The sequence below is a fragment of the Haliotis rufescens genome, unplaced genomic scaffold (genome assembly GCF_023055435.1).
Source record: "Haliotis rufescens isolate VD_foot unplaced genomic scaffold, xgHalRufe1.0.p SCAF_10, whole genome shotgun sequence".
In the NCBI taxonomy this organism is placed as follows: domain Eukaryota; kingdom Metazoa; phylum Mollusca; class Gastropoda; order Lepetellida; family Haliotidae; genus Haliotis; species Haliotis rufescens.
Genome location: NW_025963780.1, coordinates 30,598,317 through 30,624,980, shown reverse-complemented (window position 1 = coordinate 30,624,980; position 26,664 = coordinate 30,598,317). Strand labels below are relative to the sequence as shown.

General features: G+C 41.0%; 1 protein-coding gene and 1 long non-coding RNA gene across 3 annotated transcripts in view; one reads left to right on the top strand and one right to left on the bottom strand.

Moving 5' to 3' along the window:
- The first annotated feature begins 7,588 nt into the window (after positions 1-7,588).
- LOC125376906 lies at positions 7,589-9,928 on the top strand. Its single transcript, XR_007219372.1, has 2 exons — positions 7,589-7,659; positions 9,556-9,928. It is a non-coding gene; the product is annotated as an uncharacterized LOC125376906 (long non-coding RNA).
- Positions 9,929-11,933: 2,005 nt separating this feature from the next.
- LOC124135074 (prostatic acid phosphatase-like) overlaps positions 11,934-26,664 on the bottom strand; it is a 35,490-nt gene continuing 20,759 nt past the window's right edge. For both annotated transcript variants that reach the window (XM_046500268.2, XM_048389390.1), the window contains 5 exons: positions 25,801-25,927; positions 22,381-22,463; positions 21,069-21,240; positions 18,778-18,888; positions 11,934-14,948 (listed from right to left, as the gene is read on the bottom strand). In XM_046500268.2, the coding sequence (XP_046356224.2) occupies positions 14,815-14,948; positions 18,778-18,888; positions 21,069-21,240; positions 22,381-22,463; positions 25,801-25,927 (627 nt within the window). In that variant the 3' untranslated portion in view covers positions 11,934-14,814. The remainder of the gene's footprint in view (positions 14,949-18,777; positions 18,889-21,068; positions 21,241-22,380; positions 22,464-25,800; positions 25,928-26,664) is intronic.

Here is a 26,664-nt window from a genome sequence, read left to right as displayed (position 1 = left end):
AATATATGAAATGCTGGAGTTCCCCATTGATAACATCTACGTAATATCAAGGGGTAAGACATTTTGACAAAACGTAGGCATCCCCATGGGTACCAATTGTGCCCCTACACCCCACCACCCCCTTCTTGCTGATCTGTATTTTTCTATTCCTGCTCAGAAGTCAGAACAAGACAAAAATGACCATTTAATTTTTCCATTAATTGTGTATGGATGTCTGCTACACTCGGTTAGATTTTACTTCCTTTTTTGCAGAGTATATACATAAACTGTTCTCGATAGTACGATGTAAAGCGATATTAGAACCACTCTCACTTTGGAAAGGTGTCCCTGTAAAAATTGAATATCTATAGGTTATAAGTCTGATCAATATTCATGTTCTTGTATAATGGGTATTATGGTACCATTGTGTGTAATACCATGGCGACACATGGTCCTGTGCAGGTGGACCTGCGGTGAAGCAACGTCGGTCGTGGAGAGTCCTCGGAATGGGGTACCTCATTTCGGGAGTTTGGCTCCTGATAGTTTCTTGGGCTTCGGTCCTTCCACACACTGAAGCCCATGTAACACATGAGGTGTCTCCTTGAGCAACTGACTTTGCTCGAAATGTGCCTGTGCTCACCACTGTGATTGTTATCCTTCTAGCGCCTAACAGGCAGCTTGGGTTGCATACTCCCCACGGAGCTGAGAATGATTGTTGAGTGCACACTGATCCTGAGAACAGGGTGAAAATAGCACTTTGAGCATGCCCCTGAGTGGGGTGGAAATACACACAATATGAATGGCCTATTATTATTAATATCCTGTATGTATAATGCTGGGAGCATTAAGTGTAGAGAATAGTATCCTTGTATGGTATACGGTATATATTGTGTCATGAGCCTATTTTCGGCGTCCATGACGGATAGTATGTTTAGGTAAAGGTTTAGTTTGGATGTTGTAGTGCTTTGCATTTACATTTACATTTACATATATGAATTTAGGTCACTCGACGGTGAGTTTGACAGAGACAGTTTGTCCTTCAGCGTGTCCTTTCTCACGTGATCACGGAGTGGAGCGGTAACTCCAGTATTGTTTCTTTCAATAGCTGCACACCAACATGGCATGTGTATTTTTATTCACTTTGATTTCTCACCCAGCCGTATGTGGTTTTGCAAAATAGATTGTGGGTTTTCTCTCACCGCCACAAAGGATGCCGTACCATTTCCTACTCAGCTGGTAGCTATGTTTGTCAACCATTACTTGTTGACATTTAAAGTGCTTGCTTCATCAGCTTTTCAGACCACCACATTTAGTTATTGATAAAATGCACTCAATCAGTGTATCAAAGTCTCTGTCATCTTCCCTAGGCAAGAGAATTAACTGACTATAAAAGTCCAGTTTCCACCCTTGCCGGGACCCGTGAAGATTCCGGGGTAGAATAGGTCTTCAGCAACCCATGCTTGCTGTAAAAGGTGACTAGGCTTGTCGTAAAAGGCGACTAACGGGATCGAGTGGTCAGGCTCGCTGACTTGGTTGATGCATGTCATCGATCCCAAATGCGTGGATCGATGCGCATGATATTAATCACTGGATTGTCTGGTCCAGACTCGATTATTTACAGACCGCCGTCATATAGCTGGAATATTGCTGAGTGCGGCGTTAAACAACAAACCAACCAACCAACCACCCTTGCCGAACTAGGCTGGAATTCCTAGGCGCAATCGTAGCGCCACCAGTGGCTATTACCAGCTATGTCCTTTCTCTGCCTCTCCTATGGACCAATCAGATTCCACCTCTTGTATCACTTGCATTTGCTTCAGGCAAAATGGCGGCCCCCAGTCAAGACGATCTGACCGATAATCAAGATCTATATTGTGATAAAACGGGTCTTACATCGCGAAGTGACTCAAAACACGTGAGCACATTGATTAAAAACATGAAAAGATTTTGAAAATATCTGTTGACAACGAATTGGCGGTGCACATACTTTGCAAATCCTGCAATCGACCGACATCTGAATGACAGTTTACGAACCGGATTTCGATTTCGTTGCGCGATTGTGATTGGACTTTGAATAGACTCGTTAGTCCAGCCAAAATCAAACTCCATAATACCAGCTCAGTTCGGCAAGAGTGGAAACTGGACTTTTACAGTCAGTTAACTCCCTTGCCCCGGGAAGATGAGTCTCTGTGGTTCATACAGGCGGACGTCAGGAGGTGTACTCACAATAGAAGAGTGAATGATAGAGAATTGGCCTGAAAATTATGGAGTATGGACAAGACAAGCCAGTGCTTTATATCATGAGCAACGATTAAAGTAGTTGGATTGCATGGACGCGCAGTCAACTAAGTCAGCTGGTCTGAGCACCCAAACCATTTAGTCGCATGTTAAAAGCACGGGATGCTCCGAACCAATTCTCACCAGGAATCCCTATGGGTCATAGCAGGTTAACTTTAACTTTTCAGTAACTGTTACATTAAGTCTGGTTATATTTGTGCAGTTTTTGTTTACAGTGAATAAAGTTTCGCAAAACATGTATGGATCCGTCCTTTTCTGTTGTAGCAATTTAATTACAATGAAGCAGTATCCTAAACTTGAATAAGAGCGATAGAAATAACGATTAGTATTCATTGAATGGATCAGTGTGAAGCAATATTACAACGCTATCACGGAGCTCTGGAACTAATAACCAAACAGACAGCAGAATGAAGACATTGCACACCAAACCAGCTAGTTTGTTTGTTTATTGTTCAACACCGCAATTCAGCTGTATATTGTGCAGCGCGAATTTAACATCAGCATTTGACTTTAGAAAAGAGATTTGGGAGAAATCAATCAGCTTTGTTGTCTTTAGATATATCACGATTTAACATGAAAAGGTGTATCGCGTTGGTATCCTATCGTGCTTGGGTGTATTGTTCCAGCTTTTTTCCAAGTGTTTGAACGTGAACCACTATCACAAGGTTGTGTTTTCCATATTAGTTCCTTGTTCTCATCAATCGTTAGTACTTCACAGCCGTGTAGCTGCGGGCGGATAACCAAATGGTTAAAGCGCTCGTCGAAAACCCGGACTCGATTCCAACCAGTTATTTTACGACGATGTCGCATTGGCCACACTCGATGTACACATGAGTATTTATTGTTGGTTGTTGTTGGTTTGTTGTTTAACGCCTCACTCAGCAATATTCCAGCTATATGACGGAGGTCTGTAAATAATCGAGTCTGGGCCAGACAATCCTGTGATTGAAATCATGGGCATCGATCCACGCAATTGGGATACGATGACATGTATCAACCAAGTCAGCGAGCCTGACCACTCGATCCCGTTGGTCGCCTTTTACAACACGCATAGTCGCCTTTTTAAGTCAAGCATGGGTATTTTAAGAAGTATTCTAACACGGATCTTCAGAGGTTGAGAATTGTTTTAATTGTGGATCCTCCGTTCTGCATCTCTTGTGATGAGAGAATCACAGTCAACCCTGTCCTGTGTCCTCCTGATAGGGTTTGTAAGACCACATCATTTAAAATACGTTTTTTCCTACTATTATTTAAATGGTTTAATCATTGTTTGTTTTAATATTGGCTCACTTTGACAATCGCCAGCAACAATAGGGGCAGTATAAATCCTGCTGGGGTACCATTCAGGTAGCAGAGTCCCCATGGCCCTCGTAATGTGACCTAACCTTGGACGCTGGTGATATATGTCCCGTTTTGTTTTGTTTTATCCTATCGAAATTCTCTCCAACATCAATGGCTTCACTCAAAGAAAACTTACACAAGCAGTCCACATTCGCCGCTACAAGCCACCAATCAACAGAGAATATCAAGGCTATTTCATCCGCCTACTATGCAATAATCACCACACCTATGTGTACTTAATCCCGTTTAATTGGCTTCCTCATCATGTGTTCTCTGTCTATTATGTTTTCATGTTTCCTCCCTTCTATTGTTATTTTTTAACCTACTCATATTAATCTCTTACGTATGCAACTGTTGTTACTGTCCACCCCCTTACCATATATACTCACCGCCAAAACAAACGCGACCATAGAAACATGAACGTAAAGAGATGTTTCCAATGAGTACCACTCAATGACAAAACTAACAATCAGTCACGTGTTACCACAGTGCCTTTCGTCTTATCAGGGTGTGTTGCACGTGATTTTCAAAGTTGACCTCTAATCCTGCACGAAACAATAGAGGGTCTCGAGTAATGAAACCAAGAGGTCACATGTGATGCGTTCATGAGCGTCGATTCAAACAGCATACCAGTATCTTTTGAATATAAGTAACTCTTCATATATAAACGACCGCCTCCGTGATCTAGTGGTAGAGCGTCCGCCCGGAGAGCGGGAGGTCCGGCGTTCGATCCCCAGCCGCGTCATACCAAAAGACGTTAAAAGGCTTAAACAAGAACTGGTCGGCTCGGAGTCAGTAAACTGTGTCTGAGTGGGGTATTCATGTTAAACTGTGGCATGGTATCTCAGTGTGCTAGCACTATAAATCAGCATCTGTCCTGACTAGTACAGCAGCCACACACACACGTGCATGCACGTCGCTATATAAGTGCAATAATCTTGAACGCGACGTTAAACCCAATTTCACCTCACCTCATATATAAACCAACATGTATGGTATTAGCGTTTCTTTTGTCGGTGAGTATATATTCTGTACTATGTTTATTATTCAGCCCTGCTTGACAATGGTATAATGATCTATACCGTCGCCATTACAGTAAAATCCAGAAGTTGGTGTCCATAAATTTTGTCTACTTTGCCCGCCATCAACTTCTAAGAAATGCCTTTCAAACAGTACTGTTATGTTGAATATCTTTTATAGCTAAAATGGATAGAATTATCATTAAACCGCCCGCACATTATCAGAAATGAGCGGGCCACTGTAACTTGATAATGCCCTCATATTGCTTGACGACGGGCCATTGTCAAGCCCGTTGTGAGGTGACGTCATAGGGTAGAGAAAGTGACGTCACGTATTATAGTGACGTCATCTGGTTTGTTCTATGACGTTTCCATGTTTGTAAAATGGGGTCAGTGACATTCGTGTTGATTGCAGTAAATGTTTCAAAACCGATATTGTTGTTTCTTTTTATTAGATAACAAATTCCATCCATTTTAGCTATAATAACGGTAACGCTATTTTTCAGGGCATTATCATATGCAGAAGCCCTCGGTCTTTTCAACTGCCATCCTTAGTCGGGCAGTTAATGGAAAACCTTGGGCTTCTGCAAATGATAATGCCCTGAAAAATAGCGTTATCCTTATATTATGGTTGTATACTGGAATATATTGACCTCCCCAAGCAAACTATTTGTTTTACTAAGTCAGTAATGAATCGTTGGTCATCTCAACTTCAGATGTATTCACAGGGGCAGGTGGTGACTTCAGAGCACCATTTCTGTTAGAAGAGGAATAATTCTTTCTGTTTGTCACTAAATATTAAGCTTTTTGCTTAACCAAGATGAATGTTATCACCCTGGACATCCTCACTAAAATGATTCTCCTTGCCATGTCCTTTTGTAATGATATTGGCATGTCCTTTTGGCTCTACAAATGCAACATTCTTCATCCGAGTGAGTGAGTGAGTGAGTTGGGTTTAATGCAGCTGTTAACAGTATTCCAGTTATATCACTGTGTGTCAGCTTAATGTGGGAGGAAAGCCCAGCCTATACATACTTTGGGATGCAGGTTCAGAGCAGAACTGTGAAATGTTGTCAATGCCACATAAACTTATCCTGTACCCACCTCCGTTTCAATTCTTTTGGTGTTGTTGATTGGACAAAGCAAGGAGTTCAGGTGAGTGAGTGAGTGAGTGAGTGAGTGAGTGAGTGAATGAGTGAGTGATCCATGCTGCATAACTTCTGATTGCATCAGACAAAGCAAGAAGTTCAGGGTAGTGAGTGAGTGAGTGAGTGAGTGACCCATGCTGCATAACTTCTGATTTGCGAAGTGCAATGTACACAGGATCACATGCAACCACCAATGATGTGATAAATCAAGATATATTATAACATGAATTTATTCAACACCAGGAACAGTCACAACAAGTGGCAATGTTAAAAGAACATACAATAATAGCATCCACAATTCACATTTAATGAAGTATATATTACACAGAATGAAATGGAATCATTCCAACCTCAACATGAGATTCCTATGCGAGACACAGCCATGCCACGAACACAACACCAAGTCAGAAAGAGTGAGCAGTTGATGCATTGCATGTATTTCAATGCTGTTCTTAAAATATTTGAGTGAGTGAGTGAGTGAATGAGTTGGGTTTAACGCCGCTTTTAACAGTATTCCAGTTATATCACGGCGTGTCAGCTTAATGTGGGAGGAAAGCCCGAAGTGATGCAGGTCTCAGACGTTTACCACTTCGGTGAAACCTAAAATATTTGAGAGGCATGGGGCGATTAGGTACCTTCGTGTTGAGCCTAAGCTTATCACACTGGTTGGTTTGTGTGCTTGTTGTTTAACACCTCACTCAGCAATATTCCAGCTATATGACGGCGGTCTGTAAAGAATCAAGCCTTGACTAGAAAATCTAGTGATTGATATCATGAGTATCCATTCACACAATTGGAATCGATGACATGCATCAACCAAGTCAGCCAGCATGACCATCCGATCCCATTAGTCTCCTCTTACGACAAGCACAATCGCCTATTACGGCAAGCAGGGGTTGCTGAAGACCTATTCTACCCCAGATCTTCACAGGTCTCATCAAACTGAAGTACAGTATGGGAAGGCCATTACTGGTATCCCCTTCTGTCATATTGCTGGAATAAAGCTAAAAGCAGTTTAAAACTGTAACATTTAAGAGGCAGGGGCGTGATGCAGGCGAGTGGTTACAGCCATTGCTCATCATGCCACAGGACTCGGTTCTATTCCTCAAATGGGTGCAATGTGTGATGCGAAGCCAAATTCTGGCAGCATTTCATCCTCATCTTTATTCATCATGGGGTAGTTGTGTTATTGATACAATGAAATAATATCATTACCATATTCGACGTAATAAGCGCCCAGGGCACTCTCAAAATTAGAAATAGGGGGCTCTTAATAAAATATTATTTTGGTGAAAAAAAAACAGAGTTGAAAGATAAATATCGTGTTCATGTACGACGGATATATTTTTCCAGAATTTAATTGCCCATAATTAAGGTTGAATATAACACACGAGTGCGTATCATACGCGAATAAATAAATCTTGTGAACATTGATCAATCGGAAGGGGTGCTAATTGGGATTGTTCACTAGCCAATATATTCGCAAATATCGCCGTGGTCGCTTATTAGAGCGGGGTGCTTATTACGTCGAATACGGTATATGATTTCTCAAGTTCCCATAATGACAGCAAAGTACATGCCACTTTCAAAGGTTTTTTTCTCTCGTTTTCTTTTGCCAAGGGTTGATTATACTTGAAGTCATGAAAGAAACAATAAGGAATTGACATAAATACTTACACCTTTGAATCATGTTTTGTTTGTTTGATGTTTAAACATGCGGTCAGCATTAATCTAGCTTTACCAGGGTTAGACATAAACAAGTTCATCAAATTTGTATGTGTACTAGTGCCCATATGACCTCTTGCACACCAGTGTATTGTTTTGGTCATCTGGACAGCATTGTTAACCTCATTCGAGTCTTATTGTGACGAAAGGTCGGCATGATGTCAGCCTCCAGTCTGTTAAAGATATTCTGTTATAGACAGAAGATGTCATCAGTCACAACTACCAAACAAATCTGAGAAAGCAGGTGCCAAACATTTTTTTACTTACTTTTTTTTCTGGTAATCCAGTGAAAAATTATTTGTCTGGGATAAAATTATGAGGGAAATAAATTTTTCAGTATTTTCTGGAATTTTTAAGAAAATTTTGACACACAAATAATGAAAATCCTGGAATGTACAGTGATTGAGAAGTATCATGACATCACAACATAAAATTGTGTTCATTAGGCTTAAAAAAATAGTCTTGGTTCTCAGGCACCTCCCGCATCATCATAAAGTTCGCTGCACATTTCGTTTTTATTTCCATTTTTTAACAAAAACGCACAAAAAATCCTCAAAAATCCAAGGGAAGTCAAATACTGTATTCCAGTATTTTACTCATCAAGGAATACATTTATGTAGGGAGGCCCTTTCCCAGGTTGGTTGTACACAACTGTTTATTGATTACACAACTGTTAATTTGGGTACATACCAGTTTGAACAACCACAAAAAACAGACACCACACGCCCACGCTATATTTTCAAATTGCCTGAGAACCAATTCTTATTTTTTTAAGCCTTATGGAGATTAAGGTTTCCCTTTTATCCAAAGCAAATTCCAACTTCAAATAATGCATGGAATCAATACCTTTAGCATAAACATAGTGACAACATTGGAAAAATAGGCTTTGAATATTCTAAGGAAATAAGAACAAATGTCAAATAGTGCCAGAGTACAAACTTATCTAACTGTACATTATGAATCATGTGATGTTATTGGAACCTTAATTCAAGACATTCCCATTCATCATCTTGCAGTCAATTCCATGCTCAAAACAAGTGAAAGGGAGACAATTCATTCAACTCCCTATAACCAGGGGATTTTGGTCGATGTTTTGAATATAAGTATTTGTGAATTCCTCTAAAATTCAAGATGAGATATGAGAGGGAAATATGAAGGTTAACTATTCTTTGAGTATGCAAATCACATGACAGATATTTTTCCTAATTATTCTCTCAGGAAAAGAAAATGTCAGTTTTGGCAATGTACAAATATCCGTGATTATTTTCTTGTAGTATTAAACGTAGTTTTAAATATATATATATATATTAGGTTTTTGTCTCTAATCATTGTTTGAAGGGTGAATTCGGACGTGCTTTTGAGTCTTGTGTAAGTAACTATTCATTATTCAGTGGTGAGCAAATGAGTCTCAGGAAGAGGGGAAACTTGGCACCCACAACTTTCAAAAGTAACCGTCATGTTAGACAACCCATGTGTGGTAGGATCTAGCGTGACATGGTTTACAGTGAATTCATGCCGTATCAGTACTCCAATGCTGCCAAGGTACTAAGTAGATAGCTGAATGAGCCGAGTGGACCCGAGAGCTCAACTGGTAGTTTGTTTGTTTGTTTGTTTGTTTGTTGTTTAACGCCGCACTCAGCAATATCCCAGCTATATGACGGCGGTCTGTAAATAATCGAGTCTGGACCAGACAATCCAGTGATTGACATCATGAGTATCGATCCACACAATTGGGATAGGATGACATGCATCAACCAAGTCACTGAGCCTGACCACCCGATCTGTAAATCTAAGATTGTGGGTATTCAATCATACATTCCTCTATGATACATAAAGACATGTCAATGAAGTAGGAAACACAATACAGTGTTTGAGATTAAGAGGGTGCTGGGGTTTGCTGTTATAGTACTTGCATCTAGGGACCCTCTGACTCGATAACTTGGGGTCAATACAAGACCAATGCCCTCCATACTTAATTTGTGACACTGAAACACCTGAGTTCCCTGAACCCATGACGGTTGGATAGAGTCTTATTGTGACGAAAGGTCGGAATGATGTCAGCCTCCAGTCTGTTAAAGATATTCTGTTATAGACAGAAGATGTCATCAGTCACAACTACCAAACGAATCTGAGAAAGCAGGTACCAAACATTTTTTTACTTACTTTTTTTTCTGGTAATCCAATGAACAATTATTTGTTTGGTATAAAGTTATGAGGGAAATACATTTTTCAGTATTTTCTGGTAATTCTTAAGAAAATTACGACACACAAATAATCAAAATCCTGGAATGTACAGTGATTGAGAAGTGTCATGACATCACAACAAAAGATTGTGTTCATTTGGCTAGAAAAAATAGTCTTGGTTCTCAGGCACCGCCCGCATCATCATAAAATTGGCTGCACATTTCGTTTTTAATTCCATTTTGTAACAAAAACACACAAAAATCCTAAAAAATCCTAGGGAAGTCAAATACTGTATTCCAGTATTTTACTCATCAAGGAATACATTTATGTAGGGAGGCCCTTTTCCAGGTTGGTTGTACACAACTGTTTATTGATTACACAACTGTTAATTTGGGTACATACCAGTTTGAACAACCACAAAAAACAGACACCACACGCCCACGCTATATTTTCAAATTGCCTGAGAACCAATTCTTATTTTTTTAAGCCTTATGGAGATTAAGGTTTCCCTTTTATCCAAAGCAAATTCCAACTTCAAATAATGCATGAAATCAATACCTTTAGCATAAACATAGTGACAACATTGGAAAAATAGGCTTTGAATATTCTAAGGAAATAAGAACAAATGTCAAATAGTGCCAAAGTACAAACTTATCTAACTGTACATTATGAATCATGTTGCTAAAAAATGTGATGTTATTGGAACCTTAATTCAAGACATTCCCATTCATCCTCTTGCAGTCAATTTCACGCTCAAAACAAGTGAAAGGGAGACAATTCATTCAACTCCCTATAACCAGGGGAGTTTGGTCGATGTTTTGAATATAAGTATTTGTGAATTCCTCTAAAATTCAAGATGAGATATGAGAGGGAAATATGAAGGTTAACTATTCTTTGTGTATGCAAATCACATGACAGATATTTTTCCTAATTATTCTCTCTCAGGAAAAGAAAATGTCAGTTTTTGCAATGTACAAATATCCGTGATTATTTTCTTGTAGTATTAAACGTAGTTTTAAATATATATATATATATTAGGTTTTTGTCTCTAATCATTGTTTGAAGGGTGAATTCGGACGTGCTTTTGAGTCTTGTGTAAATAACTATTCATTATTCAGTAGTGAGCAAATGAGTCTCAGGATTCAGGAAGAGGGGATACTTGGCACACACAACTTTCAAAATTAACGGTCATGTTAGACAACCCATGTGTGGTAGGATTTAGCGTTACATGGTTTACAGTGAATTCATGCCCTATCAGTGCTCCAATGCTGCCAAGGTACTAAGTAGATAGCTGAATGAGCCGAGTGGACCCGAGAGCTCAACTGGTAGTTTGTTTGTTTGTTTGTTTGTTTGTTTGTTTGTTTGTTGTTTAACACCGCATTCAGCAATATCCCAGCTATATGACGGCGGTCTGTAAATAATCGAGTCTGGACCAGACAATCCAGTGATTGACATCATGAGTATCGATCAACACAATTGGGATAGGATGACATGCATCAACCAAGTCAGCGAGCCTGACCACCCGATCCCATTAGTCGCCTCTTACGACAAGCATAGACGCCTTTTATGGCAAGCATGGGTTGCTGAAAACCTATTCTACCCGGATCTTCACGGGTTCAACTGGTAGTGAGAAGGAGACAACTTCCTCACATAACATCCAACTTTACAGTGTACTGGTGCCTGTGGCCTAAGTTTGCCCATAATCCGCACCACTGCAACCAGTGATATGCTAAACATAGAATGAAATCAGGGAAAAGAATATCACAGAATCTGAGGATGTACAGTAGAGGTTTAGGTGATGTATCTGACCAACTCAAACAGGCTGTCAACACCCTCTGCTCTTGAACCAACACAAGAACAAAATACATCCCTGTCACATTCAGAACAACGTTACAATGATGATCAACACAACATGTAAGTTTCTTTGAGAGGCATCTAGAAGTTGGAGTAATAAGTAAGGACAGGATTCATGGATGAACAACTGTCATAAAGAGTGAGGTGAAATGGGCTTTAACGTCGCGTCCAAGATTATTGCACTTATATAGCGACATGCATGTACGTGTGTGTGTGTTTGTGTGGCTGCTTGTACTAGTCCGGACTGATGCCGATTTATAGTGCTAGCTCACTGAGATACTATGCCGCAGTTTAACATGAATATCCCACTCAGACACAGTATACTGACTCCGAGCCGACCAGTCCTTGTTTTAGCCCCTTAATTCCGAGCGCCAGACAGGGTAACAACAAGTACCATCTTTTAACGTCTTTTGGTATGACGCGGCCAGGGATCGAACCCCAGACCTTCCGCTCTCCGGGCAGACGCTACTGTCATAAAGAAGTTGTTCATCCATAAATCTTATCCTTACAATGCGTAAGTACAAATCCACATTCAAAATATGTCTAAAATTTTAAAAACAAACAAAGTGATGCAAGGGTATGTATCCACTATAAAGAAAACATGCACACGCACACGCACACGCACACTCACCATTGCATGGTTAAGACAACAACAGTCCACAGGGGTAGACAACCTTGGTCATATCCAACTAGTTCCCACCTCATTTCAGACTAGGGGTTATGTTGTGAGAAAAGAACAAACAGTGCCAAAAACTTTTGAGTCCGCTCGCCCGAACTGGACCCTTCGCATCATTTTCAGTAGACTTAAGTGTTATAACATGTACTACTATTAGCTGAGCTTACTAGACCAAGCATAATGTTACTAGACTTGGGCTTCGGGCTAGTTTTGGACAGAACTGTTCCATATCAACTTTCACTAGTCTTGGACTAGTCTTGGACTAGTCTTGGACTAGCGGCTGTGTCTATCCCTGCTACACCCAACGGTTTCTCTAAGATTGTGGGTATTCAATCATACATTCCTCTATGATACATAAAGATATGTCAATGAAGTAGGAAACACAATACAGTGTTTGAGATTAAGAGGGTGCTGGGGTTTGCTGTTATAGTACTTGCATCTAGGGACCCTCTGACTCGATAACTTTGGGTCAATACAAGACCAATGCCCTCCATACTTAATTTGTGACACTGAAACACCTGAGTTCCCTGAACCCATGACAGTTGGATAGAGTCCCTTTCAGCTTCAAAATGGAGGCCATTTCTACAATGGTAGTGGTCAGCAATGGTAACGATGCATAACGTCTGAGAGGGAAGATGAAAGGCTTTCCATGCCTCTCGAAATCAGAAAAATAAAAGCAAAAAGAATATTCTCGTTTTTTTATGCTCTAAGGTTGACAGTTGTCTGCAAGGCCTTAAAAAAATATATTTCAATATTCTTATCATAATTCATCTTCTGCCACAGCCATTTTGAGACATGCACTGTTGTGATAATTATCAATTACCATGTTGAATGTCATTGTTGAATGTCATTGTTGAATGTCATTGTTGAATGTCAGTGTTGAATGTCAGTGTTGAATGTCATTGTTGAATGTCAGTGTTGAATGTCAGTGTTGAAATGTTCTGACAGCAATGTTGAATTTTATGTCTAAATTCAATGTTGAATTTCAATTATTCACCACAAGGTTCACATCTTACAAAATCAGTACACAGATTCTATGTGACGTTTAATTAAATGATCAAACATCCCTTCAAAAGACCTGTCATCCTCTTCTTCGACTGTACAGAAATATTCTGTAATACTGATAACATATTTTTCAAGCTTGGGAATGTTATGTTAGGTCAAAAAATGTGTGTTTCCAATTTCAGGCCAACCTAAATGAGGATAAACAGGTGGGGAAAATGGTAATTTGCTGTATTTGCCCAAGATAATTATGCCAGTGGCGTAAGATACGAACAATATACCAGGATGGTGAAAAAGCTGTCGTGCAACTCAAGAAACGAGGAAAAACTCAGGGTCCGGGCTCCAGGTGAAGGTTGGCATGGAAACCAGAAACAGCCTTTTGGTTTTGGGGGGACTTATTACCTTCATGATGTTTATGTAGAATGTCAGAGTTTCAATCTACAAAAGTAGAATGACTAGAATGAAGTTCCTCCACCAAGCTACTGTCGACAAGGTATTAATGTTAAAACCTCTTCCTGAACATGGCACATTGAGGCTAGACAAAGTTTCTTACTCAGGGCTCGATTTCAGGAAATTGATTTAACTTGCACCAGATGCATGTAGACATCAAAAGCTAGTTGCAAAAACCAGGTTGCACCTTGGTAACAAAAATTTATAAAAGTTGAAACATGGATGCATAAACTAGTCTAAATATAATGTACAATCTCCGATCTTAGATGGCTGTGTCATGAATTACACATAACACATGGATTAGTGATGTAGGATGGTACATAAAGCTAAGATTCTAAGGTATGGAGTGTGTGTTTAAAGATCGTTGTTGGGTGGACAAGTAAGGGTTAGTCAGAATATTTTTGACATGTACTTGGTGCATGTAGACATGACTATTAGGTTGCATTTTTCAAATTGAGCCCTGTTACTTGTTTTACAATTTATCCCCAAATGGATTGGATGGCTTAACTGAAAGACAAGTAAACATACTGGTCTGGTCTGGAAGATGACATGGGAATCAACCAACATTTTCCTCAGGCAAGGGAGTTAACTGACTTCAAAAGTCCAGTTTTCACCCTTGCCCAACTAGGCTGGTATTCCGGAGTTACATTTTGGACCTATCAAACTCGCGTGACCAACTAGGCACCCGGTTCGAAAACAACATGGATTTTTGCCATTTTGTTAGAAGCAAATGCAAATGATATGAGAGGTTGAATCTGATTGGTCAATAGGAGGGACATAGAAGGGATATAACTTGTAAAAGCCACTGGAGGCACTACGATGGAGCCTGGAAAATCCAGCCGAGTTCGGCAAGGGTGGAAACTGGACTTTAACAGTCAGTGAACACCTTTGCCTCGGGAAGATGATCACCCAATGGTGATATGTATTGTATATATAGATGAAAAACACTTCATATTGAATCTTCGGTCAAGCAGCTCTGAATCAGAAAATAATACAACTGTATCAGATCTAGTATATGAAAAAAGGGAGTCTCATATCATTTGAATTTTTTGCGAGGAAAACATCTTGCAACTTGCAAAAAACAAGATTTGATAAAAAGTGGAATGTTTCTGATCCGACAGATCCGCCATCGTGCTAGTCACAAGTGTTCGTTGACCGGTCGGTATCGGTACAAAGCCTGTCGCTTCCTCTCTTGCATAAACCTCACTGCCAGGATGGCCAGGAATACTGCCAGGAGTACCGGGATGAGGACAGCTACAGCTATTGTTGCTCCTGTTGGACAGACGAGGGAAGCCACGATGTAGCAGGGATGAATCTAGGATTCCAAACTCAGTGATCTTGCCAGGAACATTTTGAAAGCATTTGTTATTTTTCTCAAAAGTTTAAATTTTCTTCAGGTATTTTTACACAGCATTTTAATATTGCAATCAATACCATCATGTTCAATGAAGCATCCTCTTTGTTGGTCCTGTTACCAGTGGAATACTAGTCTCCTCCAACAGTGAGTGAGTGAGTATCATTTTAAGCCGCTTTTAGCACTATTCCAGCAATATCACGGCGGGGGACACCAGAAATGGGCTTCCCACATTGTCCCCATGTCGGGAATCGAACCCAGGCCTTCAGTGTGATGAACAAACGCTTCAACCACGAGACTCTCCTCTACCAAGCATCATATGAGCTATAACTATATTTACATGAAATACAAACTTTTTAACTCCTATTTGGGAACATTTACAGACAGATGCTGCAAATATGGGGTCCAATATCAGCCTCTGAGGAGGTCTAAATAAATCTGTCTACAAGCTTTCATAGAAGCAAGACACCCTGCAGGCTATCCGCGAAGTAGAGTGTGTTCCTAACCTCCTACATCAAACAGCAATCCTAGAATACCCTACCTGACACATGCTCCCTGTGTGTACTGTGTGTGTCCCCCTCACATGTGGCAATCCTAGAATACCCTACCTGACACATGCTCCCTGTGTGTACTGTGTGTGTCCCCCTCACATGTGGCAATCCTAGAATACCCTACCTGACACATGCTCCCTGTGTGTACTGTGTGTGTCCCCCTCACATGTGGCAATCCTAGAATACCCTACCTGACACATGCTCCCTGTGTGTACTGTGTATGTCCCCCTCACATGTGGCAATCTTAGAATACCCTACCTGACACATGCTCCCTGTGTGTATTGTGTGTGTCCCCCTCACTTGTGGCAATCCTAGAATACCCTACCTGACACTTGCTCCCTGTGTGTACTGTGTGTGTCCCCCTCACATGTGGCAATCCTAGAATCCCCATCCTGACACATGCTCCCTGTGTGTGTCTACCTCACATGTGGCAATCCTAGAATACCCTAACTGACACATGCTGCCTGTGTGTGTCCCCCTCACATGTGGCAATCTTAGAATACCCTACCTGACACATGCTGCCTGTGTGTGTCCCCCTCACATGTGGCAATCCTTGAATACCCTACCTGACACATGCTTCCTGTGTGTACTGTGTGTGTCCCCCTCACATGTGACAATCCTAGAATACCCTACCTGACACATGCTCCCTGTGTGTACTGTGTGTGTCCCCCTCACAGGTGGCAATCCTAGAATACCCTACCTGACAAATGCTCCCTGTGTGTACTGTGTGTGTCCCCCTCACATGTGACAATCCTAGAATACCCTACCTGACACATGCTCCCTGTGTGTACTGTGTATGTCCCCCTCACAGGTGGCAATCCTAGAATACCCTACCTGACACATGCTCCCTGTGTGTACTGTGTGTGTCCCCCTCACAGGTGGCAATCCTAGAATACCCTACCTGACACATGCTCCCTGTGTGTACTGTGTGTGTCCCCCTCACATGTGGCAATCCTAGAATACCCTACCTGACACATGCTCCCTGTGTGTACTGTGTGTGTCCCCCTCACATGTGGCAATCCTAGAATACCCTACCTGACACATGCTCCCTGTGTGTACTGTGTATGTCCCCCTCACATGTGGCAATCCTAGAATACCCTACCTGACACATGCTCCCTGTGTGTACTGTGTGTGTCCCCCTCACATGTGGCAATCCTAGAATACCCTACCTGACACATGCTCCCTGTGTGTACTGTGTGTGTCCCCCTCACATGTGGCAATCCTTGAATACCCTACCTGACACATGCTCCCTGTGTGTACTGTGTGTGTCCCCCTCACATGTGGCAATCCTTGAATACCCTACCTGACACATGCTCCCTGTGTGTACTGTGTGTGTCCCCCTCACATGTGGTAATCCTAGAATACCCTACCTGACACATGCTCCCTGTGTGTACTGTGTATGTCCCCCTCACAGGTGGCAATCCTAGAATACCCTACCTGACACATGCTCCCTGTGTGTACTGTGTGTGTCCCCCTCACATGTGACAATCCTAGAATACCCTACCTGACACATGCTCCCTGTGTGTAGTGTGTGTGTCCCCCTCACAGGTGGCAATCCTAGAATACCCTACCTGACACATGCTCCCTGTGTGTACTGTGTGTGTCCCCCTCACATGTGGCAATCCTAGAATACCCTACCTGACAAGTGCTCCCTGTGTGTACTGTGTATGTCCCCCTCACAGGTGGCAATCCTAGAATACCCTACCTGACACATGCTCCCTGTGTGTGTCCCCCTCACATGTGGCAATCCTTGAATATCCTACCGGACACATGCTCCCTGTGTGTACTGTGTGTGTCCCCCTCACAGGTGGCAATCCTAGAATACCCTACCTGACACATGCTCCCTGTGTGTACTGTGTGTGTCCCCCTCACATGTGGCAATCCTAGAATACCCTACCTGACACATGCTCCCTGTGTGTACTGTTTATGTCCCCCTCACAGGTGGCAATCCTAGAATACCCTACCTGACACATGCTCCCTGTGTGTACTGTGTGTGTCCCCCTCACATGTGGCAATCCCAGAATGCCCTACCTGACACATGCTCCCTGTGTGTACTGTGTGTGCCCCCCTCACATGTGACAATCCTGGAATACCCTACCTGACACATGCTCCCTGTGTGTAGTGTGTGTGTCCCCCCTCACAGGTGGCAATCCTAGAATACCCTACCTGACACATGCTCCCTGTGTGTACTGTGTGTGTCCCCCCTCACAGGTGGCAATCCTATAATACCCTACCTGACACATGCTCCCTGTGTGTACTGTGTGTGTCCCCCTCACTTGTGGCAATCCTATAATACCCTACCTGACACATGCTCCCTGTGTGTACTGTGTGTGTCCCCCTCACTTTTCGCAATCCCAGAATACCCTACCTGACACGTGCTCCCTGTGTGTACTGTGTGTGTCCCCCTCACTTTTCGCAATCCCAGAATACCCTACCTGACACGTCCTCCCTGTGTGTACTGTGTGTGTCCCCCTCACATGTGGCAATCCTAGAATACCCTACCTGACACATGCTCCCTGTGTGTACTGTGTGTGTCCCCCTCACTTTTCGCAATCCCAGAATACCCTACCTGACACATGCTCCCTGTGTGTACTGTGTGTGTCCCCCTCACATGTGGCAATCCTAGAATACCCTACCTGACACATGCTCCCTGTGTGTGTCCCCCTCACATGTGGCAATCCTTGAATACCCTACCTGACACATGCTCCCTGTGTGTACTGTGTGTGTCCCTCTCACAGGTGGCAATCCTAGAATACCCTACCTGACACATGCTCCCTGTGTGTACTGTGTGTATCCCCCTCACATGTGGCAATCCTAGAATACCCTACCTGACACATGCTCCCTGTGTGTACTGTGTGTGTCCCCCTCACATGTGGCAATCCTAGAATACCCTACCTGACACATGCTCCCTGTGTGTACTGTGTGTGTCCCCCTCACATGTGGCAATCCTAGAATACCCTACCTGACACGTGCTCCCTGTGTGTACTGTGTGTGTCCCCTAGAATACCCTACCTGACACATGCTCCCTGTGTGTACTGTGTGTGTCCCCCTCACATGTGGCAATCCTAGAATACCCTACCTGACACATGCTCCCTGTGTGTACTGTGTGTGTCCCCCTCACATGTGGCAATCCTAGAATACCCTACCTGACACGTGCTCCCTGTGTGTACTGTGTGTGTCCCCTAGAATACCCTACCTGACACGTGCTCCCTGTGTGTGTCCCCCTCACAGGTGGCCTTGGGATCGGCTGGTATCATATGCTTAGTCAGTTGTTCCAGTTTCGACACAGTGCAGTGGTCCCCGCAACCTGTAGTATAAACACTTTTTTTAACTCCATACCCAGATATAATTATCAATAATAATTGATTAAAAAAACACCTGGCTTCAACTTGAGAGCTGCTAAGTGGCGCTGTTATAAAGGAGTCTAAGGGAATAAAAGAGGCTTTGTCTCTTTGTTTTCTTGAAGTTGTCTCAGCTGATTTTATGGAGAGAGGAAGAGAGTTCCACAGGGTTCCAGATGTATGATGACGGCCTGTCAATAATGAAGTCCCCAGCAGACAAACCAGTGGTTGATATTATGATTCAAACATTCACATCAACTCACAAAACAGGACTCAAACATTCAAATCCAATCACATAACAGGACTCAAACATTCAAATCCAATCACATGACAGGGCTCAAACATTCAAATCCAATCACATGACAGGGCTCAAACATTCAAATCCAATCACATAACAGGACTCAAACATTCAAATCCAATCACATAACAGGGCTCAAACATTCAAATCCAATCACATGACAGGGCTCAAACATTCAAATCCAATCACATGACAGGGCTCAAACATTCATATCCAATAACATAACATGATTCAAACATTCAAATCCAATCACATATCAGGACTCAAACATTTAAATCCAATCACATAACAGGACTCAAACATTCAAATCCAATCACATATCAGGACTCAAACATTCACATCAAATCACATAACATGATTCAAACATTCAAATCCAATCACATGACAAGACTCAAACATTCAAATCCAATCACATAACAGGACTCAAACATTCAAATCCAATCACATAACAGGACTCAAACATTCAAATCCAATCACATAACATGATTCAAACATTCAAATCCAATCACATAACAGGACTCAAACATTCAAATCCAATCACATAACAGGACTCAAACATTCAAATCCAATCACATAACATGATTCAAACATTCAAATCCAATCACATAACAGGACTCAAACATTCAAATCCAATCACATAACAGGACTCAAACATTCAAATCCAATCACATAACAGGGCTCAAACATTCAAATCCAATCACATGACAAGACTCAAACATTCAAATCCAATCACATAACAGGGCTCAAACATTCAAATCAAATCACATAACAGGACTCAAACATTCAAATCAAATCACATATCAGGACTCAAACATTCAAATCCAATCACATAACATGATTCAAACATTCAAATCCAATCACATATCAGGACTCAAACATTCAAATCAAATCACATAACAGGACTCAAACATTCAAATCCAATCACATATCAGGACTCAAACATTCAAATCAAATCACATAACATGATTCAAACATTCAAATCCAATCACATGACAAGACTCAAACATTCAAATCCAATCACATAACAGGACTCAAACATTCAAATCCAATCACATAACAGGACTCAAACATTCAAATCCAATCACATAACATGATTCAAACATTCAAATCCAATCACATAACAGGACTCAAACATTCAAATCCAATCACATAACAGGACTCAAACATTCAAATCCAATCACATAACATGATTCAAACATTCAAATCCAATCACATAACAGGACTCAAACATTCAAATCCAATCACATAACAGGACTCAAACATTCAAATCCAATCACATAACAGGGCACAAGCATTCACATCAACTCACATAACAGGACTCAGACATTCACATCCAATCACATAACAGGGCTCAAACATTTAAATCCAATCACATAACAGGGCTCAAACATTCAAATCCAATCACATAACAGGATTTAGAATCCAAATGTTGCACAAGAATTTTTGTTTGTTTGTTAGTTGTTTAACGCCGCACTCAGCAATATTACAGCTATATGATGGTGGTCTGTAAATAATCGAGTCTGGACCAGACAATCCAGTGATTGACATTATGAGCATCGATCTACGCAATTGGGATACAATGATATGCATCAACCAAGTCAGAGAGCCTGACAACCCAATCCCGTTAGTTGTCTCTTAGTCACCTTTTAACGTAAGCATGGGTTGCTGAATACCTATTCTACCCTGGATCTTCAAGTTCGCACAAGAATTACTGTAATAGAAAGACGTTTCAAGCTTATCAAAGTACCAAAGTATCAAATTTTACCATGATTGCTGGATCAATAAAATTTTCACGTTCTTATAACCTTACCCTACCACAGAAAGTTATGATAGAAGTTTGTCCATTACCTTTTATTTTGAGCACATAGGGTTCAGCAGTGGTGTCATTTCTGTACAACACCTTCACAACTGGAGCATCATTGATGACGTGTAGTTCCACGTAGACACTGGCTGCGTAGGGGATGTAGAGACCATTGAATGCATTCATGGTACTAAGAAAGGCTTCGATTGTGGAGTCATGCTGAAGGGGAGAACAGACGGAAGTCAATTTATGTTCTCTAAAGATTTTCAGAGCTTGGCATTAAGCTCCACCCTAAACATATGTGTGTTTCCATTTCCACACATCCAATAATAGGGTAACCATGTCAGCTTTAGTTTTTGTTCTTATTTTATTTTAATGACTGATTTATCAATATTGAAGCATGTCAAAGTTCAGCTGGTGGCACATAATACAGACAATACCATGATGGTGATACAGGGATGAGAAACTTTCTTTTAAAAAAACACTAAATATTAGCCTAGGGTCTGGGAAACAGTATCATTAAGAAATAAACGACTTGTGGTCGTTGTTTATCGTACAATAAAACACTGCACAGCCCTTCATGGTTTATTCTCCCTGCAGTGTCTTAGCCACTCATGTTTTTTTTCACCCTGCAGTGTTTTATTGTACAAAAAACAATGACCATGAGTTGTTTATTTCTTACATGAGACATCAACATTATGTACAGCCTCTTTCAGAAGGTTGATAAAATGTACAAGCTTTAAAACTATTAACCCCTATTTAAATCATGATGACTCCCTCAATAGAATCCGACTTCAGCAATTTCAGACAAGTCCATTTTATGCACAGGTGGGTATTTCCGACATATTCTCACAATCCCCACATTGATGACCTGTATCATTTCTCCCAATACCGATTGTCATATCTCTCCCAGTTTTGGATGTGATCGTTCAGCCATCGTGTTTATCTGCATTGCACTGCTACATCTACGGGGAACAACTCACTAGACATTACCCTCTAAAAGATAATGTCATCAAGTTGTGAGCGCAATATTTTATCGTGAAATAAGCCATGCTTCGTTCTATTTATTATGTTAATACTGTAATGACTATTGATGTTATGAAATCCCCGGGATTCGGTGGAAAATTCTCATCCATGGTGACAAAAGCTGTGGTGTAACTCAAGAAAAACAAGAAAAACAAGAAAAAAAAGTTTAGGGTCAGAGAATCCAGATTAGGGTCAGTCAGGAACCTGGAAACACACACATATAGTTTGGCTCCATTGTTTATCCAGTTACAGAAAGATAAAGCTTATGTTTACAGTCCATGATTTCAAAGTGATTAAAACATTTCTCAATAAAGGCAAATAGTGGAAACTCACTGCGGAGAAGAGAAGGGCCTTCTTTGTCAAATTATTAGTGATCTGGTCTTTCATATTCTGTATTATTCTTCCAAGCAGTGGACCTGTGGGCATAGGAAGATGGTCTGAGTCAATACCAGCTGATGTAGACCAATCTCATTAAAATCAGATCTTAGTTTTCGCTACCGCTAACCAAAGATCTGAGGACATACCCATTATGGGTCACGCCAGAACGACCTTTCGCGAACATTGACCAATCAGAAGGCAGCTATCTCGAGCTTTACGGCACTAGTTTCAAACTGGCGACTATGCTTCGAAACATATTTTTAAAACTGACCAAAACAACATTCTGGAATGGCTTATAGATGGCATAGATTGTATGGAAATAATCGTAATTGTCGTTCGGAATACCCTCTGTTAAATATTTCGAGGTTGCATGACTAGAAAACACATTCTGACTGTCACTTTCAGGATCTGGTAAGCGACGCTCTGATTGGTTCGATGAAAGGTCGGGCTGACGTGACCCGTAATGGGATGTCCTCAGATCTTTGTTTAGCGATAGCGAGAACTAAGATCTGATTTTAATGAGATTTGATGTAGACGGACGGGTGATGAGAACCGGGGATTAACATTGTGATCAGGACTATTGCATTTATATTGCGATGCATGTGTGTGTATGTGGCTGCTTGTACTGGTCCGGACTAATGCCAGTTTTATAATGCTAGCCAGAGACCATATACTGAGGGATGGGCCTCAGGGCTCTTTGGCGACCTTCGTGTGAGACTGTGCGAGATTTGATGATTTACTTGCGAGGTTTTTGGGAATTGACTAATTAGCTGTCAAACCCTTTACATATTTATCAGAAAGTATCACTAGAATCATTACCTTATTAATTCTTGTTGACCACACTTCATATCCCTACATCTTACAGTACATGTATCTCGGTTAAACATTGCTATAATAAACTAAAAGTAGATTTTAACACTTGACCATTATTTGTGCATGCAGCAATGCTAAATTATATTTTTAACATTTCTTTCTGATCTTTTTACAAATTTTCGAAAAAACATTGAATATTTCAAGTGAAAAACATCATGTTGAGGTGTTCCCTGAAATGTACATTTAAAAGACGTAATGTTTGGACAACTTTCTCTGCCAAACAACAGATAATTTTGATAAAATGATTTACTCATTTTCAAAATAATAAAAAAATCAATTTTCATCAGAACTAATTAGGATATCAGTGAATAAAATCGTTCTGTATTAAATACAAAAATAATATTTTATGACCTTTACCATAATATATTTGTTGTAAAATTATGATGATGTCTTCCCCTTTTCTATCAATTTGAGGCGGGAGGCTTTTGCCAAATAATGCATGTTAATCCTGTTAGTACACTATCTGGTTATAAAGAGTTACCTATTTGATTAATTATGTTCAAAACTTCATAGTCAACAGTAGATCTGGGAGAAAATGTATGTACAGCTGTTTGCAATACCCGGCTTAGCTTACGCAACAAATACACACGGAAACCTTAATCTCAGCATAGAAAAGAATGCCTAGCAGAACAGAAAATATAATTGAAAGGGTAAATTATTATGTCTAGTGATGTTTTATTGCAATTTTTATAATTACATCGACTAAGTTTGTTATCAATCTTCTGTTCGTTCCCCTAAAGTGATTCGATGGAGTTTTTCACTGCGCTTAGCCTAATACTATATCAGTGTAATGTCAGCATGTGCGCTTGAAGGGGAGTGAAGGGAATTAACTCTCAGCATTCATGCATTGCATAAGGTTGATTGTCACAGGAACAGCAGAAATGACGAAGGTGGAGAGTGACGTCAAGTAAAACAATAAAAAGAATGAATGTAACTGACATGATGGGAGCAGTAAAATATTTTGAAATAAGCAGAGCTTTACGTTATGGCTATCAATGTCAGAAGGAATGAGTATGTTTGGTTTATCACTGCTTTGAGTGAGTTGGGTTTAACATGCTTTTAACACTATTACAGTTATATCACGGCGTGTGAGCTAAATGTGGGAGGAAAGCCCGAAGTGATGCAGGTCTCAGACGTTTACCACTTCGGTGAAACCCACAAACACTGGTATGGTACTGACAAACCTAGAAACATAATCGGGGCGAACCGGTATTCGAACCCGCAATCATAGGTTTCTAGCGTGCCCAAGGGACGCAACTCTGCACAGCGAATCATCAGCGTGTAATGAAGGAGGAAAGCCCAAAGTGATGCAGGTCTCTTTGGTGAAACCCATGAGTATGGGTATGGTGCTGACAAACCTAGAAACCGAGAACCTAATTGGGACGAACCAGGATTCGAACCAACAATCATAGGTTTCTGCCCAAGGGACGTCTGCACAGTGAAATCACTGTATGAAAAACAGAAGCAACAAATACTTTCATATGTCAAAACTATAATTTCTATGACCATACTGGCAATGGCCAAATCATAATGGGAAAATATACCATCACATTTGGAAGAATATGAGGCAAGCTTCCTGTAACTGCGTCAGAAGTAATATATTGCACTCAAAAGCAAATATTGATAGAATTATCATAAAATGCCCATCATCTGATCAAAAAATGTGGAGATGACTGTAATTTGACAATGCCCTCATCCTGAGGGCACTACAGGTCCTGTTTTCATATGACATCATGACACCTGACTTTAGACGTACTGATTCTGTCCACGCCAATTATTGCACAAGCATCTCACAAGCGATCAGATTATATAGCGGTTAATAAAGTCCAGTACATAGATATCACCCACCAAATTGACAAGTCCGGTTGTGTGCAAGGCAAGAAATATTTACAGTTTCCAAGATCTGCTCCTGAAACGACCACTACCATCATTTTCATTAAGTTAAAGTCATTGCCATGGAAACTCAAAAAATTAATTTTTTTTAAATCCCAAAATATCAAAAGGCACCAGTTCACCACTAGACCCAGCTATGTGCAAAATTTGTTTCAGCTATCTCTCATGGTTTATGAGTTCTGTTCTGGAAACAAAACCTGACGGACAGATGAAAAGGAAGGACGGACCGACAGTACCCATTCTTAGAACCCCCTTCCACTTCCCAGCAGGGGGCACGGATGGCCCATTCGTCTAAAGCGCGGCGATTCGCTGTGCAGAGTTGCATCCCTTGGGCACGCCAGAAGCCTATGATTGTGGGTTCGAATCCCGGTTCGCCCCGATTATGTTTTTAGGTTTGTCAGCACCATACCCGTGCTCGTGGGTTTTGCCAAAGTGTTAAACATCTGAGACCTGCATCACTTCGGGCTTTCCTCCCACATTAAGCTGACACACAGTGATATAACTGGAATATTGTTAAAAACAGCGTTAAACCCAACTCACTCACTCACTCACTTCGTGGCAAGAGATAATAATTTCATATTTTTCTCATAGTCTGAAAGACTGACTTACCTCCCCTGATGCGAACAAGTTCGGGTGTCTTTGTCCTCAGTTGGCCTTTCAGATCCAACAGCTGGAGGATTTTGTCTGCAGTGTTGTTTACTGTCAGCCATGATGGATAGGGCTTCATGTGTATTTGCTGGACATATCAAACATCACTGATAAGTTTTAATTGCATCTTCAAAGACAAAGTGTAAGAATTCTGCCTTATCAATATGTTTATCTCATGCTAAAACAAAATCAAATATCCGCTAAAGTAGATTGCCATAAACGTCACTGCATGAAAAAAACATGAATAGGGTGGAAATCTAGATAACTGTCCACACATGCACGCATGTTTTGTTTGTTTGTTTGTTTGTTTGTTTATTTGTGTTTTAACGCCACAATCCGCAATAATCCAGCTATATGACGGCGGTCAGTAAATAATCAAGTCTGGACCAGACAATCCAGTGATTGACATCATGAGCATCGATCCACGCAATGGGGATACGATGACATGCATCAACCTATTTCAGCAAACCTGACCACCCGATCCTGTTAGTCGCCTCTTATGACAAGCGTGGGTTTCTGAAGACCAATTTTAACCCGGATCTTCACGGAGGTAGACATTAAGGTTAGAACAGATAGTTACATCTCAGAGCACATTGTATTGTATGACTAACGCTTAGTCTCCGAAAATATATACTCTAGACAGAAACAAACAACTCCATTTAAATTGGAAAGGTGCCCCAGCTGCAGTGCGATGGGAGATTCAGAACCTATGTTAAATCTAGACTTGCTTCATTTTAGGGCTATAGCATTGCTGTACTTGCTGTAAGTGCTGGGTACATGGGGAAATAATATGGTTCAGGGACTGAGATAGACTAACATCTAGTC